General features: G+C 29.7%; 2 protein-coding genes across 19 annotated transcripts in view; both read right to left on the bottom strand.

The window, feature by feature from the left end:
• The window catches only part of LOC143192894 (transcription factor E2F1), a 64,298-nt gene extending 58,456 nt beyond the window's left edge, over positions 1–5,842 (bottom strand). Inside the window, exon 1 of one of the 4 annotated variants that reach the window (XM_076398683.1) lies at positions 5,698–5,842. The gene's annotated coding sequence lies outside the window, so the exon portion shown is untranslated. Of the gene's footprint in view, positions 1–1,182; positions 1,544–5,697 lie in introns of those variants that run through there. The other 3 variants (XM_076398685.1, XM_076398682.1, XM_076398684.1) reach the window with 3 other exon arrangements.
• Positions 5,843–6,927: 1,085 nt separating this feature from the next.
• The window catches only part of LOC143192891 (maternal protein pumilio), a 434,284-nt gene continuing 425,285 nt past the window's right edge, over positions 6,928–15,926 (bottom strand). For 9 of the 15 annotated variants that reach the window (XM_076398670.1, XM_076398665.1, XM_076398666.1 and 6 more), the window contains 8 exons: positions 15,092–15,235; positions 14,691–14,887; positions 14,396–14,610; positions 14,113–14,332; positions 13,856–14,056; positions 13,605–13,794; positions 13,346–13,514; positions 6,928–13,263 (listed from right to left, as the gene is read on the bottom strand). In XM_076398670.1, coding sequence (XP_076254785.1) covers positions 13,011–13,263; positions 13,346–13,514; positions 13,605–13,794; positions 13,856–14,056; positions 14,113–14,332; positions 14,396–14,610; positions 14,691–14,887; positions 15,092–15,235 — 1,589 coding nt within the window. In that variant the 3' untranslated portion in view covers positions 6,928–13,010. The remainder of the gene's footprint in view (positions 13,264–13,345; positions 13,515–13,604; positions 13,795–13,855; positions 14,057–14,112; positions 14,333–14,395; positions 14,611–14,690; positions 14,888–15,091; positions 15,236–15,926) is intronic. The other 6 variants (XM_076398675.1, XM_076398672.1, XM_076398671.1 and 3 more) reach the window with 1 other exon arrangement.

Here is a 15,926-nt window from a genome sequence, read left to right as displayed (position 1 = left end):
TGATTAAAGAGTTTGAAGTGCCAAAATCATAATAATAGCTTACAGAAATTCAATTCTGCATAAACAGTATTCGAGTAAGACAGTATAAAAAGCTCATTCGATCATAATTACATCACAATAATAACTATACCTCGATGCAAGTAAAAGGAAAATAGTGATTTTAGTTTGAACATATAACTTCACATACAATAGTTCTGTTCTATATGTAAATATATCACTATATAGTTTCCAGTGAAGTTAGAACTTCTCTAACATTAAAACTTTCAAAGAATATAAGCTGTAATAGAAATAATATGTAGTTAAATTAATTATTTATAGACTCAAATTAACATAAAGTATGGTATCTAAGGTCGTATATAAAACTTAATATTTATTCTCTCATGCCGATAAACTAACCTCAGATTTCAATTTTATTGAATTCCTCATTTTATTAATATTCTTTCTTTACTGGTGGATTCTGAAACACAAATAAATGTTCCAACTGAAATGTTTTGTAAAAAACACGAAATAATCACATTAATACTGATTTATCACTTTTATATATACATGTTTATTGGTAATGTGATCTAAAATATTATATTTATAAGGATATTGAATTGCCTTAAATAAGAGAAGTGGCATAAAACTAACCTATGCATTAAAACGCTTAAAAATGACACGTGAGGTTATAACGAACAGTTGAGAATTATAGGGTGGTTAACAAGTTAAAAAAACAATCGAAAATGTTCAAATTAATATGGTTTGGATAAAAACTGCAAAAGTCTATTAAATTTCAAAGGCAGTTTTGTTAATAGAGCACTACAATTTTTTGATAATACATCTCACTTTTTACGCAATTATATCTACGATAACTCTAATGCCGTTAAATGAATAAAATAAAATAAAAAAAGTTTTTAAATTGCAATACTGTCCAGGGAGGGACCATCAAAACAAAAGTAAACAGCTTCAAATGTACTGCTCTATAGGAGGTTAATTTTTAAGTTTAGGTTGTTAATCTTGTGATGAGTGCATTTTATTATAAAATAAGATCATAATCTAACAACCTAATACTAGAAATAACCCAATGGATTGGGCGGGGGTTGTTTTTAACGGTCGAGGGGACGCAAATGACAATCTGATATAACCGCCATTATCAAGCCACTTTAGGACAAGTTTCTAGAAACAAAATTCGAATGTACTTACTTTCCTGAAGTAAAATTTGGTCCCTGGACCAACGTCCCGGATCAGCATGCGTAAAACTGCAATTTTTCTGTCAATTTTACCGAAAATTTTACATGTTGTCGGATGTCGAACAAAATGGTTTCCGACGTGAGAGTTGTCGCGATAGGCACGACTAGCGCGAAGAAATCCACTGAAAAAAACATCGAAAAATGAACTAATACTCGATTTTTTTATGGAAACATAATCTGTGTAATTGCACTTTATTATTTCCGAAATTAATAAATCTGTAGAGCCTCCCGAACGCTCAAAAACTAGCTGGAAATTTGTCTCAAAATCGACCTAGCGTGTACACTTTTGACTGCTGTTACAAAACATCTGCCATCTGTCCCAGCATTGGCGCGAACCGTTACGCAAGCGCAAACCGACAATCTTCCAGATGATCCTACGAAAATTTTAAGGTTTTTACCTGACAAGACAGCTGTGAGGATCGTTAAAATTGCAGAACCCCGGATTTATAGAAACCGCTAATTTATGAGACAACCCGAATGAAGGTCGGTTTTACTTAATTCTTATAATAAACGAACATAGGGACAAACTAACCTTAAAAAGGAGAATAAGAAATAAGATGTAAACAAATATGGCTGTTGACGAGTATGGTGTAGAGGGGAAGAGAGGCGGTTAACACAACAGTAAATAAATCCATTGTTGTCAGATTGGTTAGAGCTTTTTCTTGATTAATAGAAACATCGGACAGCTGATTGTCAAAAGATGCGCTTATCACCTTTTTAAAAAGAAAACTGAAATAATACAATATGTTATCCTTATTCATTAAGTGAATTTATAACAAATTAAGATAGCATTATTCATTATATTATATATTAACAGCAATTAATTTACATAGATTATACAGCTTTCAGGACAATAATTATAATATATATTTAATTAATATGGAAATTCTGACAAATTTAATTTTTGCTTTTTTTATTGAGACTATAAAACTCCAACACAGCTGGCAAAAATATATTGACTGCTTTAAAAAACACATTTTTGAGCAAAAATTTATTGCTTTAAAAAATGTATACCTTCCAAGAACGAACATGGATCTAGTAAAAAAATATTTGCTTTAATTTAAGGAAATGGCAAAGTTCTCACGTTTTAGCTGTTGGTTTTATTGGTCATCATCTGGTCACATTTTTAGATCATTGCCATCTTAACAAAACATTCCCTAGTTATACAGTTATGGTATTCAGTTTATTATTATCTTAAAAAATTAAGGCATGTTAAGTAACTTTATATACATGGTAACTGATAAAAGCATATTAGGTCGGGGTGTAGGAAACGCTTAAATGGGACCCAAAGCCAACCCGATATGATAATAACATATGTATTTTATGAAGCCATCAATGAATAAATTATTTAATTTAATTTTATTAATTAAAAACAATTCATTATCCTTAGTTTAAACAGAGAATATCCTTGAATTATAATTATTAGATTTGAGCACTGGTTTAAAAGAACTTCTCATGTTGTTTCAAATAAGATTACTTTTTTTCCGTATTAGAATTAAATTTTATAAAGAAATCACAAGGGTACTTTGTACCATTCATAAACCTTTACTGGGGTTTTCAGATGAAAGGGTATGTTTCAGTGTTCAGGTTTAAGCAACTCTTGAGTATTAATAGATTCTACCTATTGAAGTTTGAATTTCAACTTCCAACGATTGTTTTATGTTAACGCTGAATCTAACAATGTTTATAAAATATTTACAACATTGTATACATTCATGTCAGAATGACATTCCATAACGCCCAGATAATTGTGAAACCTTGTTCTTGGATTATTTCTTGGCCCGTGATATTCACGAATATTTTTTTATAGTGACTGCTTCTACTTCTACTACATTTTACTATATATAACATGATATTACATAAATAATTATCATTAATAATTAGTATAAAAAAATAGATACATGCATCTTTCTTGGAAGCGAATTGCCTCATACATAGGATTCCGGGTAATGAAAGAGTCGATCATTTCACAAAAGTAAATGATAATATACACCTAATTGAGTAAATCATGTGATGTAAAGAATTTCAAATTCCAATCAAAATATTCAAGCTACTGACTCAATTAAACTTAGACCTGCTCAGCCGTGACAATAACTAGCAATGTTAAAAATTAATATCAGAATCAAAGTTTCATAAGATATCTCCGTATCGACTACATCAACTGTCTCCCTTAAGGCAAAATCCAAACCCATTTACCAGACATAAATTATGGCCATATTAGTAAAAACACACCATGTTTGGAAAGCACTAGGTTTTAATTGCTCAGAAGCACCTGCATTCTGCAATATGAATAGCAACCGTTCGGTGTAGGTGATTCAATTGTGTTGCACCTTGTAGCAACTTTTCTTAATTGGACTGGATTAGCTTATAGAATTTGATAATTCAAAATGTAATTCAGTAATTAATTATATTTTAATCCATACAATTTTGCATAAAATAATATTTTAAATCCGCGTCACCATTTTAAAACGTGGTAGTTGGTGAATCTATTCAATAAAAAATAAACATATTTTTTTCTAAAATAAAAAAATATTTATACTCCTTGTCATTTATATTAATGCATCAAAACCAGTGATCATATAATACATTAATAAATAATAATTTTTAATATTATATATTAATAAATATTATGATAATTAATAAACTTTACCTTCATACTTCTTATTTTACTATTTTAAAAACTGAACTGTCATAGAGCTTCAATAAAAAAAAACCGCACCAACACTTTTGACTAGACGGAACAGGAGCTATTTTGTTGTTTCTGCAGATCAAAGCCACCCTAAAATGACCTGAGCGGGAAAAGATACCCGCAGCTTGAGAGAAAAAAATCTTGCATCAATGGAAGAGGTAGTTAAATCGTCTAAGTTTATTGCACCTTTTGGCCTTTGGGTATTGCGGAACGCAGTACAATGAACAGAAATTTATACGGTAATGACTAGTAGGCCCGCTTTTATAATAGTATTTTTGACATTACAATAAGATAAAATTTATATGATTCAAAAATTACATATTGTTCTGTTTCTTCCTTATAATCATGCACTTTATTTTTCTTTATAAGTTAGGGAATGCGTTGTTTAACTTTGTATAATAGATCTTTAGATCTTTTATAGTCTTTTCAGGCTATCCGTTGTGTTATTATCACACATTCACTTATTTTTATACAAATGGCCCTATGCTTTGCCTAAATTTTTAAATATCTACTTGTGAACGGCATTTTTTCTAATATGAAAAATATGAATAGCCTGAATAGCCAAAAATTTGCCATGATGATTTCAGTTCAGACTCTACTGGTTGCGTTTTTTAGTTCACCAAAATAAATTTCGTCCTCCGAACTATATCCAAGTTATCACATCAAAAGCAATATTTATTTTTTTAGAACCGAAGAAAACGTTTCACATTTACTATTTACATTTAAATAAAATGACATAAAAAATAAAAATTGAACCTTGAAATCAATATAATTAAAATGCAGTATTATACTAAGATTTTCCTTAAATCATTGAAAATCTAATTATCAAACAAAAGAAATATACATAATAATTTTTACTTAACTCTTAGAATTTTCTTCTGTATTTCTACCAGTGTTTGTTAACCTTTTTCAATCCACGGACCCCTAAAAAATCAAGCAGAATTTCAAGCACCCCCTTAATTAAAAACACAGGAATACATTTAGAACAATTTATTTTAGTACTGAAAAAATACATTTTTATAAAAATTAAAAATACTGTATTAATGTGATGGTTGGTGCTGCTTTTGTGCAACTAAATTAACAATATTCAAGTTGCTGTTTTTACCTATTTGTAACCTCAAACGGGATTCCAATTGTAATCTGCATTTGTTTTTGATGTATATAGGAGCTGGTATTTATATATTAATTCAAATGTACATAGATAAGACGGTGAACCCCCATATACATATTCACAGGCTTCAGGGGTTCGCGGGCCGCAGGTTAAGAAACACTGCTATAGATCACCCAACGTTTATTATAAGATACGTTGAAATTGATTAATGCCTAATGCTTTTCTAGATTGGTATTTAAAACATTTTAGTTAATGCCTACATATGTATCAATTAGATATATAAAGCTCAATATAAAATTATTAAAAAAAAAAAAAGTATAAGGTAAGATAAATTAACAAATTATTATCAATATCCAGTTAGTTTCGTTCATATTACATTATATTTGAAATTACTTAAAATTGTATTTCTATATTAATCATAGAAACAAAACGGATATGTAAGACATAATTAAACCCGGACTATTTGAAACTATAATAATCTATTTTAGGTATATTTTACTCGTACCGGCAACAGTGTATAAATTAGCGCTCTCTATATTATTCCTGGAGAAAACCTTGCCGGTTATCCTGTCAACCTCATTTTTTTCTTCATTTTAAACCGGGCGTTATTCAGGACACTTTCATCAATTGGGACGAAAATATCGATATCCCGCATTAACACTACTTACCCCACCATTCACGATACAAAATCGTTCACTTTCAATGCTATTTTTCTGGTTTGAATACTGACAACATACGAAACCGAGGTTTTCTGGCTGATTGGAACAAATAATTTCATACAGGAACAACACAGTGGCGCCAGTTTTATATAAAAATGCAATTTGATAAGAAAGAGGAAGAGCACATTGGTTTTTCACGGATAACGTAGTCAGAATCTAATTATAACTATTATAATATATGAATTGCTTTTGCAACTTACTATAAACTATTTAAAATAGACAATATATTGAAACTAAAGAACTAAAATTGTTAATAAAATATACTATTACTTTTCTACAAAATAGCTCTACTGAAATGCTATGCTTATTATGAAGTCATCAATTGCTAATATTTCAATGTTCTTATTAAATAATTTTTTTACATGTTTGGCAACATCGTGTAAGGCAAGAGGCAGGTTGACAACTCGTTGAGGATATTTAAATTCAAATCTACTTTTATAAATATTGGCATGTTTACGTTATCCACATAGAAATATCTCATCAGAGGTATTATTAAAACAGGAAAAAAATCTAATTTAATAAATTGCTACCAAAAAAAGTAACTATAATATATGAAATTAAAATAATTTTATAAGTGGATAGATAATATATTAACACACATGAAATATGTAGATATTGTATATTGACATTATTAAATTATTTATTTTATGCAATTTTTGCACTAAAGAATGTTGAATAAAATACAAAAACACGGTTAATGTTATTTTTACTTTTAATGACAAATTGATACATTAATTCTAGATTACATTTAATATAAAATAAAGATTTTAGAAAGCTTATATTAACTAAATTATATTTTTATGGGTAGGATATCAATGAAGAAATATATTTTTAACATGCCTCCACACTCTAACGAAGTCTAAAAAAACCAAGCTACACTTAGACTAGGACACTTGTTGATTTGTCGGTAATTAATCATAAATATACAAAACATATTAATAATATTGCCTGATATATTTTATAAAAATTTTTTGAATATTCCTGAATCATTGACAATTAACATTAGTTTATTATTATATTAATAATGAAGCAATACAAAAAATATTGCTATATTTGTTTTAGAATTTCTGAGACATTCTTTTATTATATTTTATTATTATTATTATATACAATATTTTATTATATATTGTTGAAAATTTGATTTTATTTTATATTTTGAAGGTCAAATAAAACAAACTCTAAATTTTTATTCATTTATTATTTATTAATAATTATATACTACCGTGGTAAAAAATAATAAAATCGAAATACATTATCATACATATTGATTGATACCCTAATGAATAAACTAGCATGCATCAATAACTAAATTTACACTCATGGAACAAATACATTTATCGCGATATAATAAATAATTAGTAATCAAGAAGTTTCTGTCCCATCTAACCAAGATTTCTTTTTATAATAATAAAAAGCCTATAATTATAACAAAATTTAAACACTGCAAACAAACAAAAAATTGTTATATTCAAAATAAATTAACTGAAATTCTATATGGTATCATCAACATAAAAAAGAAACTGATAAAAATAACATTCCCATAATTGAACTAAAAAATTATGTGAATACAAAAACTTCTTGATCACATTGTTATACAATATACAGCCGTAGATTCGCAGAGAGCCATATTTGTGTGAAAATAAGTGATCCCCATCCAGCTACCCTAAAATAAGCGGGACAGCCTGTTAAAGGTACCCCCGAAAGGGTCCATTGTACAAAGCTCTGATCCCTTAATAAAGAAGGAAATATGTAAGTTACAGGAGGCATGTGAGTTGTTTCCTTTTTAAAAATATCTAAGGTCTACTTAGCATAAATTGTATTTGTAATGATCTAACCGCCAATTTAATATGTATTATTAATGAGTGAGTGTGCCATATATAACCAGTAAAAGTATAGTAACTTCCTGATTTTCTACTGTTAACATTATTATACTCAAACAAGATGTCTGAAAAATTATATTGGTAATAAGTAGACACTTTAGACTGCTCCAAGGAACTCACAAGCACTCTTTGTAAATTTAAACAAAATTTAAAAAACTGAAAATAATAAAAAGAGACCGCTTTAACAATTTAGAAATACAATAGTTTACAATGTTTTTAATTACAGTTAGTATGGTTGCTGTTATTCAACGGCTCATTTTACAGATTTTTAACTTTATATTTTTACACATGTATTATACAGTTATAAAGGTGATTTAATTTAAACGAAAAAAAGAATTTACAATTTACAATAACTTGTTTTAGTATCTTTACATCAGTCTGCCATTTAAAATTAAAATTATGGTGGCCGTCTCTCGCCTATAAAGCTTCTCCCCACCGCTGTTTTTCTCATTTTTGTTGTCTGGTTCAAAGACAAAAGTTATTCGTTAGAAGACAGTTTCAAATTAGATTATGTAATGCTAAATTATAAATATTACTTTGTATTGGAGAACACAATGTTACAAATATAGAATATATTAAAGTTACTTATCAAAATGCTGGTTAATACAAAAAATAATTTGAAACGCTAGTCTTCTCTCTATGTAAATTACTTGCAACAAATACGATTAAAAAGTGATACATAAATACACATATTGTTACATATACCACACGTAATGTTGTATTACACCATGGGAATATATTTGAAACCTCTGTTTTAGGAAAAAAACGAACATATATGAATTATATACAAATATTCGTGTACATTAGCGGAAGGGGAGTTAAAATATTTTTCAACGTATTATGTGCCTATGTACGGTTCAGATATGGCTAAGAAGTATGACAGTATGAAAAATAATATAATGAAATTAACAACATTAACAGTTGTTTCCGAATTAGGCACCAACAACAAATCTGAAGAATAGAATATTTCCTGTTAAATATTGCTGATTCCATAATATTATCCCAATACGCCATTATTGTAATTTGTTCCTAAAAAACACAAAAAGTCACTTTTAAGTGAGTTCATAGAATTGATGATTCCAAAATGTCTTTAACTCTTAACGAAACTATATTACATATAATACATAAATGGGCACTTTTTGTATTAGTTAGGGACAAGAAATGTGTCTTTAAATAACGTGGAACAGTTTGACTACTACAATTTTACCTTGTTTTCTTCGTATGTAATTTTCAGATTTAAGCAGTATGAAATTCTATTAAAAATATATTTACACCATTATACAGAACTTCAACATTATATTTTATGATTTTAACGTCTAATGAAGATGACAATAACAAAATAAATAATAATGATATATTACAAAATAAAGAACATAATGAATGATAAAATAATGATTGATTTTAATTGGAATGATTTACGTGGCGTTTTATAAACACGCTAAGTAAGAACTTGTTAAATGCTTTTTAAACTTTAACAAACGTTAGAGATTAAATATAACACTATGTACAAAGTTGAACTTAAAAATTGAAATAATTCTTTTAGTTTACTTTTGATTTAGCAAAACTAGAAAAATTATTTTCAACCTTAAGACAAACACTGTGTACGATATAAACAAAAATTGTAGTAACCCAACTGTTCTGTGTATTTTCACATCCAATGTTAAAATGTAGTCTTTACTTCAAAATAATTGTAAGGTTTCTCTCAATAAAGAATTTTGGGGGTGAAATTTAACAAAACGAAAAATCAAACGGAATAGAAGTAAACGGTAATCAGTACACGACATTTAAATGCAACACCAATTATTACTAGTCATTAGGCTCGTTATATCCCAAAATTCCTGCTTGTATGACCACTATTGAACCATTTTAAATCATCCGAATAACTGTGCTCACCTTTGAGATATCGGCCTAACAAATGAACATACCGTCATACATATACATTAATGGAATTCCAATGAAAGAACAGAATTAAAATCATAAAACTGTACAATTATTACAATTAACACTTTACACAATATTATGTAAATTCAATACTTTTTTGTTTAATAATCGTGCCATCAAAGTCTACAATTACATTTAAAATTCCTCTACTTCAATAATAACGATTAAATTCATCTAAGAATTACAAGAAAGTTGGTTTTAGTAAATTTTCTGTCGTGTAACGATAGTTTTATAGCAGGAAATTCCATTTCGTATCCTTGCATTTATATTTTCAACCAAACGATTTCAAACCCAATTATTCACTTTGAACGTCGGAATTTCGTTACTATAAAAGATATCGTTAAATCCGTCCCTGGCATGTCCGTGAATTCTCTTAATATTCCAAACAATACTTCACCATTATTTACAAAGAAACTTATAAAATTGTACAAATTATACAGGTCGATTTGTTTTATTTTTATACAAAGTATAGACTTTTCGTAATAGTTCATTTCTTTTCTTTAAATTAATATTTACAGCGTCATGTCGTATATTTATACATTTTTTAATTAACAGTCGGAAAGAAAACCTTGTTTTCCTACAATAAAAATTCAGATATAACTTTACAAACGGTGGCTTCACGTAAACGAAAAGGTTTATTTTTTACAATATACCGATCCATAAAATTATATGTCCAATAAAATTCAAATTTACAGAGTCTATTTTACAAATAAAATATATCTAATTATATTAATTCTCAGCCTTTTCGCAGTAAAACGGCGCTGTCTTATAACTCTGAGAAGATGAGATTTATTAGCTACAATAATAACTAACTTTTGATTTAAATTTTAAAAGTGCTGCAGTTATCTACATAAGAAGTTTTTTTCTATAGAGTCGGTTGAAAATATGCAATTTATAATTTTTATTACACAGAAGATCGTACACATAGAAGGTAAGAAACAAGATAAGAAATATCCTTAATTTAAACCTCTAGGAGAAATAACTATAGCACCATTGGCACACCTTTTGATTAACCATTATTCTCATATAATATATTCTAGGAAATACTTTACAAAAATCTACATATCTTTACATAACCTTGCCATCCATTCTGCTCGGATTATAAGATCCAACGCCGTACATTTCTTCAATTATAATTAAAAATCCTCCTATCCGACAACGATTCGCAAGTGCGCGTGAAGTATTTCTCGAAAATTAACAGAACTCGTTCTCGCTGATACCGCGTCTTATATCCTGCATTTTAACCTTAGGGTCCCGTAACACATGAAATACCCTTCTCCGCCTACCGCAAGACCCGTTCAAATTTGTATTTACGATAAAAATCAGCTAAACCTACTCGTAAATATAACCTTAAGTGCTTCTGAATGGGATTAAAATGTGCTTAAAATTTTCAAATATGTACTGGTGAATAAAACAAAGAAAAAGCAAGAAGTATTCCCTTGTACTAAAGATACCCTATCGATGGTCAAAGTTTCAATAAACAACTATGAATTGTAGCTCAAGCAGTATTTCTGCATCTAGGAAGCATTAGCGATAGTTGATTATTAAAACTGGAATTGTTTTCGGGTGATGAAATTGACCGGAAACACTTCATAATGCAGAACTTTTGAAAACAGAGAAATGCATACAATTTTGTTCCGATTTTGTTTTTTTTTGGAAATAATTTAAGATGACGATCAAGAATAATTTTATTTCCTGAGGTCTTTATCACAATATTTAAAAGTATCAACACGAAAAGGGTGCAAGTGTATTTTAAGACAATAAGAGACGGAGACATACAGGTCACCTACTCATCTTGGTCTGTATAAAGCTGTAAAGGAAATAGTACTAGAATCCATTGTTTTTTTATCAATAGTTCTTTGAGATAAATTAAACGCAGGCCAAGAAGAGTTTTAGGTACCGCGTATAATTAACAGGAAAACTTTTTGTATCTCCACTGTGTTACAAGTTAATACATTTAAAAAATGACTATATACAATTTCATTCCATATAATAGTTATAATATGTTTCCTTATTTTACCCATCAAACATTATGCGTTTCATGGTAGATTTTGAGATTCCGAAACTAAAAATTAAAAGCCTAGACAAATAGCCGTCAAAGAAAGAAACTTCATGTTCAAAAAAATATATCATGTAGCAGGAAACCCGGCTAATAAAGGCATTAAGAAATAAATTACTCCTTCGACAAATTCAATTATAATGCAAACATAAAAACAAATCTCTGATTCTATTTGGCTATTAAAAACTTTAAAAAATTACTGATTAATTTTGAAGATATTTTAAAAACAGCCCTTATACTGGCATATATGAATTCCTACAAGCTGTTGAATAATATTAAATACTTAGAACAAATCCAAGCTTCAAAAAACAACAGGATCAGCGTTTTATTGCGTTTATACTTCCACAAAGAAATAGCAACATTGCATGATACATGTTTTTTTGGAGACTTGATTCATCCTATATTGTGAATTCTAGAGCGGATAACAAAAATGCCCATACTTTCAAGTATCCTATAACACTTCAAAATAAAGGAGACATGAGATGTTCGTTATTTTAATTTGTGTAAATGGTATAAAGAATTATGAGTATCTATTCACTCATTATCCAATGTACTGTGAAGTCTCTTGAACGGAAAGTCGAAAAATTGGAAATCAAAAACCGCCTCAAACGGAAAAAGTAAGCTTAAAGCGATGGGACGAAAAACACGTAACGGCTAATGAAAAGATATAAGTTACAACTATAATACACAGAAAAAAAATCCGCCGCAGGAATTGAGCGTCTCCTATCCAGTCCTGGATTAAAATACGTAGGAGAGCGCCCTCTCCCGGCAACAGCTGTACATGTTAACTCCTACCTAGCAAGCTAACCTTAAAACTTAAACTAAACCATTATATATAAAGTAAAAGTCACTCTAGTAATTGAACAAAAAAATATTCATTAAAATAATCGAAATTTACTTTTAAAAATATGAAAAAAAAAAACATAAATACTGGAAAGGCGCTCATTTTGGGCCATTGACGCAAGATGATTTAAATTATGATCATCTTGTATACCAATATTAAAAATTAACTGCTAAAAGAATAATAATAGAAAATAAAGAAGTTGATAACAAACACAAATATAAAAATGCATATTACAATGATTTATTAGAGTGCATAAAACTGACCATAAACAATATAAAAATAACTAAGAGCTATTAAAAAAATAGTGCAAAAAAAGATTTTTATATTTGGCATATTTGTGTTTCGTTATCAACCAAAAAAGTACAAATGTATTAGCGCTGATCGAGATATTACTTTGCGCTAAAATGATATTTAAATCCTTTTTCCAAATTAGCAAAAAGTTCGGATGTATCAATTAAACCCAAGATTTTTTGCAGTTCTCGTTGAACAAGTCAATTATGAAGGGTTCTATTTTTTTGGTGGTTCTCCTGATTTCGTTTTACAAGACACCATTAGTTGGAGGCCCTATCGGACCTAATTCACCACCAATTGATCCGATGGAACCGGGAGCTTTTATGAAATACTTCTCTAACTTAGCAATTATATGCTTTCCATAAGTATATTTTCTCAATGAATTCAGATGGGGCCTGATCTTATGCATCAACACTTTGCGTTGAGTCGGTTCGCTAACATCGATCATTTTTTGGACTACATAGTTTGCGTATTGATCTTTCATCATGACATGTAGGGCACTAGAATAAAGAATATTTAAATTAGTAACTATAAAGAACGTAAAAATACCGAAAATAAGTAGAATTAACTATGAAAACCTACTTGTCATTAAATCCGCACACTTCTTCGATCAGTAAAGCTCTTTCAGCACGTGTGGCGTGAGTAACGCATTTTTCAACAACATTGCTGGCAAATTTATGTTGGCTTAGAACGAGGACCTTGCCTCTCACGCTGCTGATTAACTGAGATTTGTCTTCTGGTTTACCATGCTCTAAAATAATATATCACACATAACAAAAATCATTCTAAGCAATTACAAACTTGTCTAATTACAAATAAGTCTTCTAAGAATATGCATTACCTAACACATGTTGAATAACATAGTTTCCAAATTGGTCTTGAATCAATTGATCTGTATTTTGATGTAGTTCAATTAAAATGGGAGCAGTCTGTTCTGGTGTGCAATGTTCCAAAATGCGTTGAATAACTCGGCAACCATAAGGATGAGTGGATAATGTATACACTTGGCCAGAAAACGATGAAATTATAAACTAAAAGTTAAAATAAAGAATTAAGATAGTTTTATTCGCATAGGAAAGTGAGCTGACTTACTTGAAGAGCATTGGGATCAACACATTCAATACATTTCTGTACAACATGATTTCCATTTTGATCTTTAACACATTTCAAAACATGGCCGTCAAGTTCACGAACAATCTCCTGTTGTTGTTCTGGAGGAATTGATTCTAACGCTTTCTGAATAACTCTACAACCATACATTTGAAGAGCCAATGGTAAAACATGACCGCGAACCTAAAAGTTGAAATATTTAGAATAATCATACAAAACAATCTATTAATGGTTCATACCTTTTGGGCTAATGTAGTCTTTTGTTCGGGTGTGCCGAATTCAAAGAATTTCTGAATTACATAGTTTCCAAATACATCAGTCATTAAACTATATGCTGCTGATAGAATTTCACTGAAAACCATTTGTTTTTCTGACGCAGTGGCTCTTTCCAGCTTCTGTTGTATAAATCTTGAACCATGTTGATCTTGGGAAAACTCAACGATATGATTAGCGAGATCTCTGCAATACATTAATTAAGATTATTGACCTTTGTAATTTAATTTTATTTAATATATGACTAACCTTAATTGTAAGTTAGGATATCTATTATTTCTAAAATCTTCAAGAAGTCTTGATCTACCCTGTGGAGTTTTTTCTAAAGTACTGGGAACAGCGGCCAGCGAAGAATTAATTTTTGTAAATAAAGAGTTTGTAGAACCAAACATTGTTGTAGCATTCAAGCCTGCGGCCACTGAGTTACGATATTTAGCTTCTGCTCCTGGTGCTGCTGATAGTACCTGAAGAGTAGCATATATTTAATAAGTGTTATCAGTAAACCGGTAGTAATAAACCAGAAAAATACTCATTGCTGACTTACTCTAGAATTTACTAAGCCACCTAGTTGCAGTGGGGCTGCTGGCGGAGGTGTTAAGCTTCCAGCTAATGGGCTTGGGCTACTACCAATATTGTATGATGTAGTCCATTTCTGTCTGTAATCCAACGATGGGGAGAAAGCTGATGTGTTTCTGTCAAAGGAATCTCTCCGACCAGTTGTAGTTGTATTTAAGCCTAAACCTGTAATGATAACGTTTGTTGTGTTAATGTAAGTACAATATGATTTTGATATCAATCAGCATTACTATATACATACGCAGAATAAATATAATATCTTGTTAGGTCATTACATAATTTTAATATTTCTGCCACATATATATGAAGTGACATATTATATACAATGAAAGTGAAGAGATTTAAATGCGTGGTTAGTGTGATGATTACCTGAATGAAGTTGTGACGTTGCCTGTTGTTGTTGCTGCTGGGCACTCGACCCGATAGCGCCCAATTGCGACGAACCGCCGAATGGAGCAGCTGAGGGCGGAAGCGCGGGGAAGAGCCCCGAGCCGGCTACACCCTGAGCGACGCCTATATAGCACCAAATGGTTAGTTGATTAGTGGCAGAAGGTTAATGTGCATTTGCATTGTGAATGAGTTTATTAACAATAGAATATTATATATACAGTTCGAGACGAATGTGATATTAAGTGATCACAAAGATGATGCGAATATAAAGCTATTTTATAACTTAATGATAACTGAATGAACTGAATTTCAGCGTTACTAAAAACGTTTTAAGATATTTTCGTTTTATTCAGTTTTTCTTAATAAATGTCCATTTGAATAAAAAAAAGTCCTGTGAAGATCAAGAGTAGGAAAAGCGCATCTAACGTATTTTGTGTATTAAAAATAATAATTTAGCAAATAGATTATAACCAAGGTATTTACATGCTTTAATGTCCTTTTTAGTCACTTATTCTTAGTGTATTTTACGGGATTAATGTTTTGTTCATCGTGTCAATTGTAGTGATTTCGCTTTGTGCCTCTTTTGAGTTTATTATAGCGGTAGTCTTTTTTACCTTTTTTCTAATTTAATTATTTTTCTTTCTATCAGATTGTGGAGATATCATATTACTTCTTTCTAAATAACTATTCAGATATAACATGTAGTTTCTCGACGTTAATCATTTGATTTACTTCGAATTTTATTTCTAATACACTTGAAATATTAAAACTCTCACAGATTTTTGTTTCACTTTTACAAATAAAAGATTTTAGT

This window comes from Rhynchophorus ferrugineus, unplaced genomic scaffold (assembly GCF_030347505.1).
Source record: "Rhynchophorus ferrugineus isolate W39M unplaced genomic scaffold, kcgeb_rfMv2 rfM3, whole genome shotgun sequence".
In the NCBI taxonomy this organism is placed as follows: domain Eukaryota; kingdom Metazoa; phylum Arthropoda; class Insecta; order Coleoptera; family Curculionidae; genus Rhynchophorus; species Rhynchophorus ferrugineus.
The sequence above is the reverse complement of the archived record's forward strand: the minus strand, read 5'-3'. Positions and strand labels throughout refer to the sequence as shown.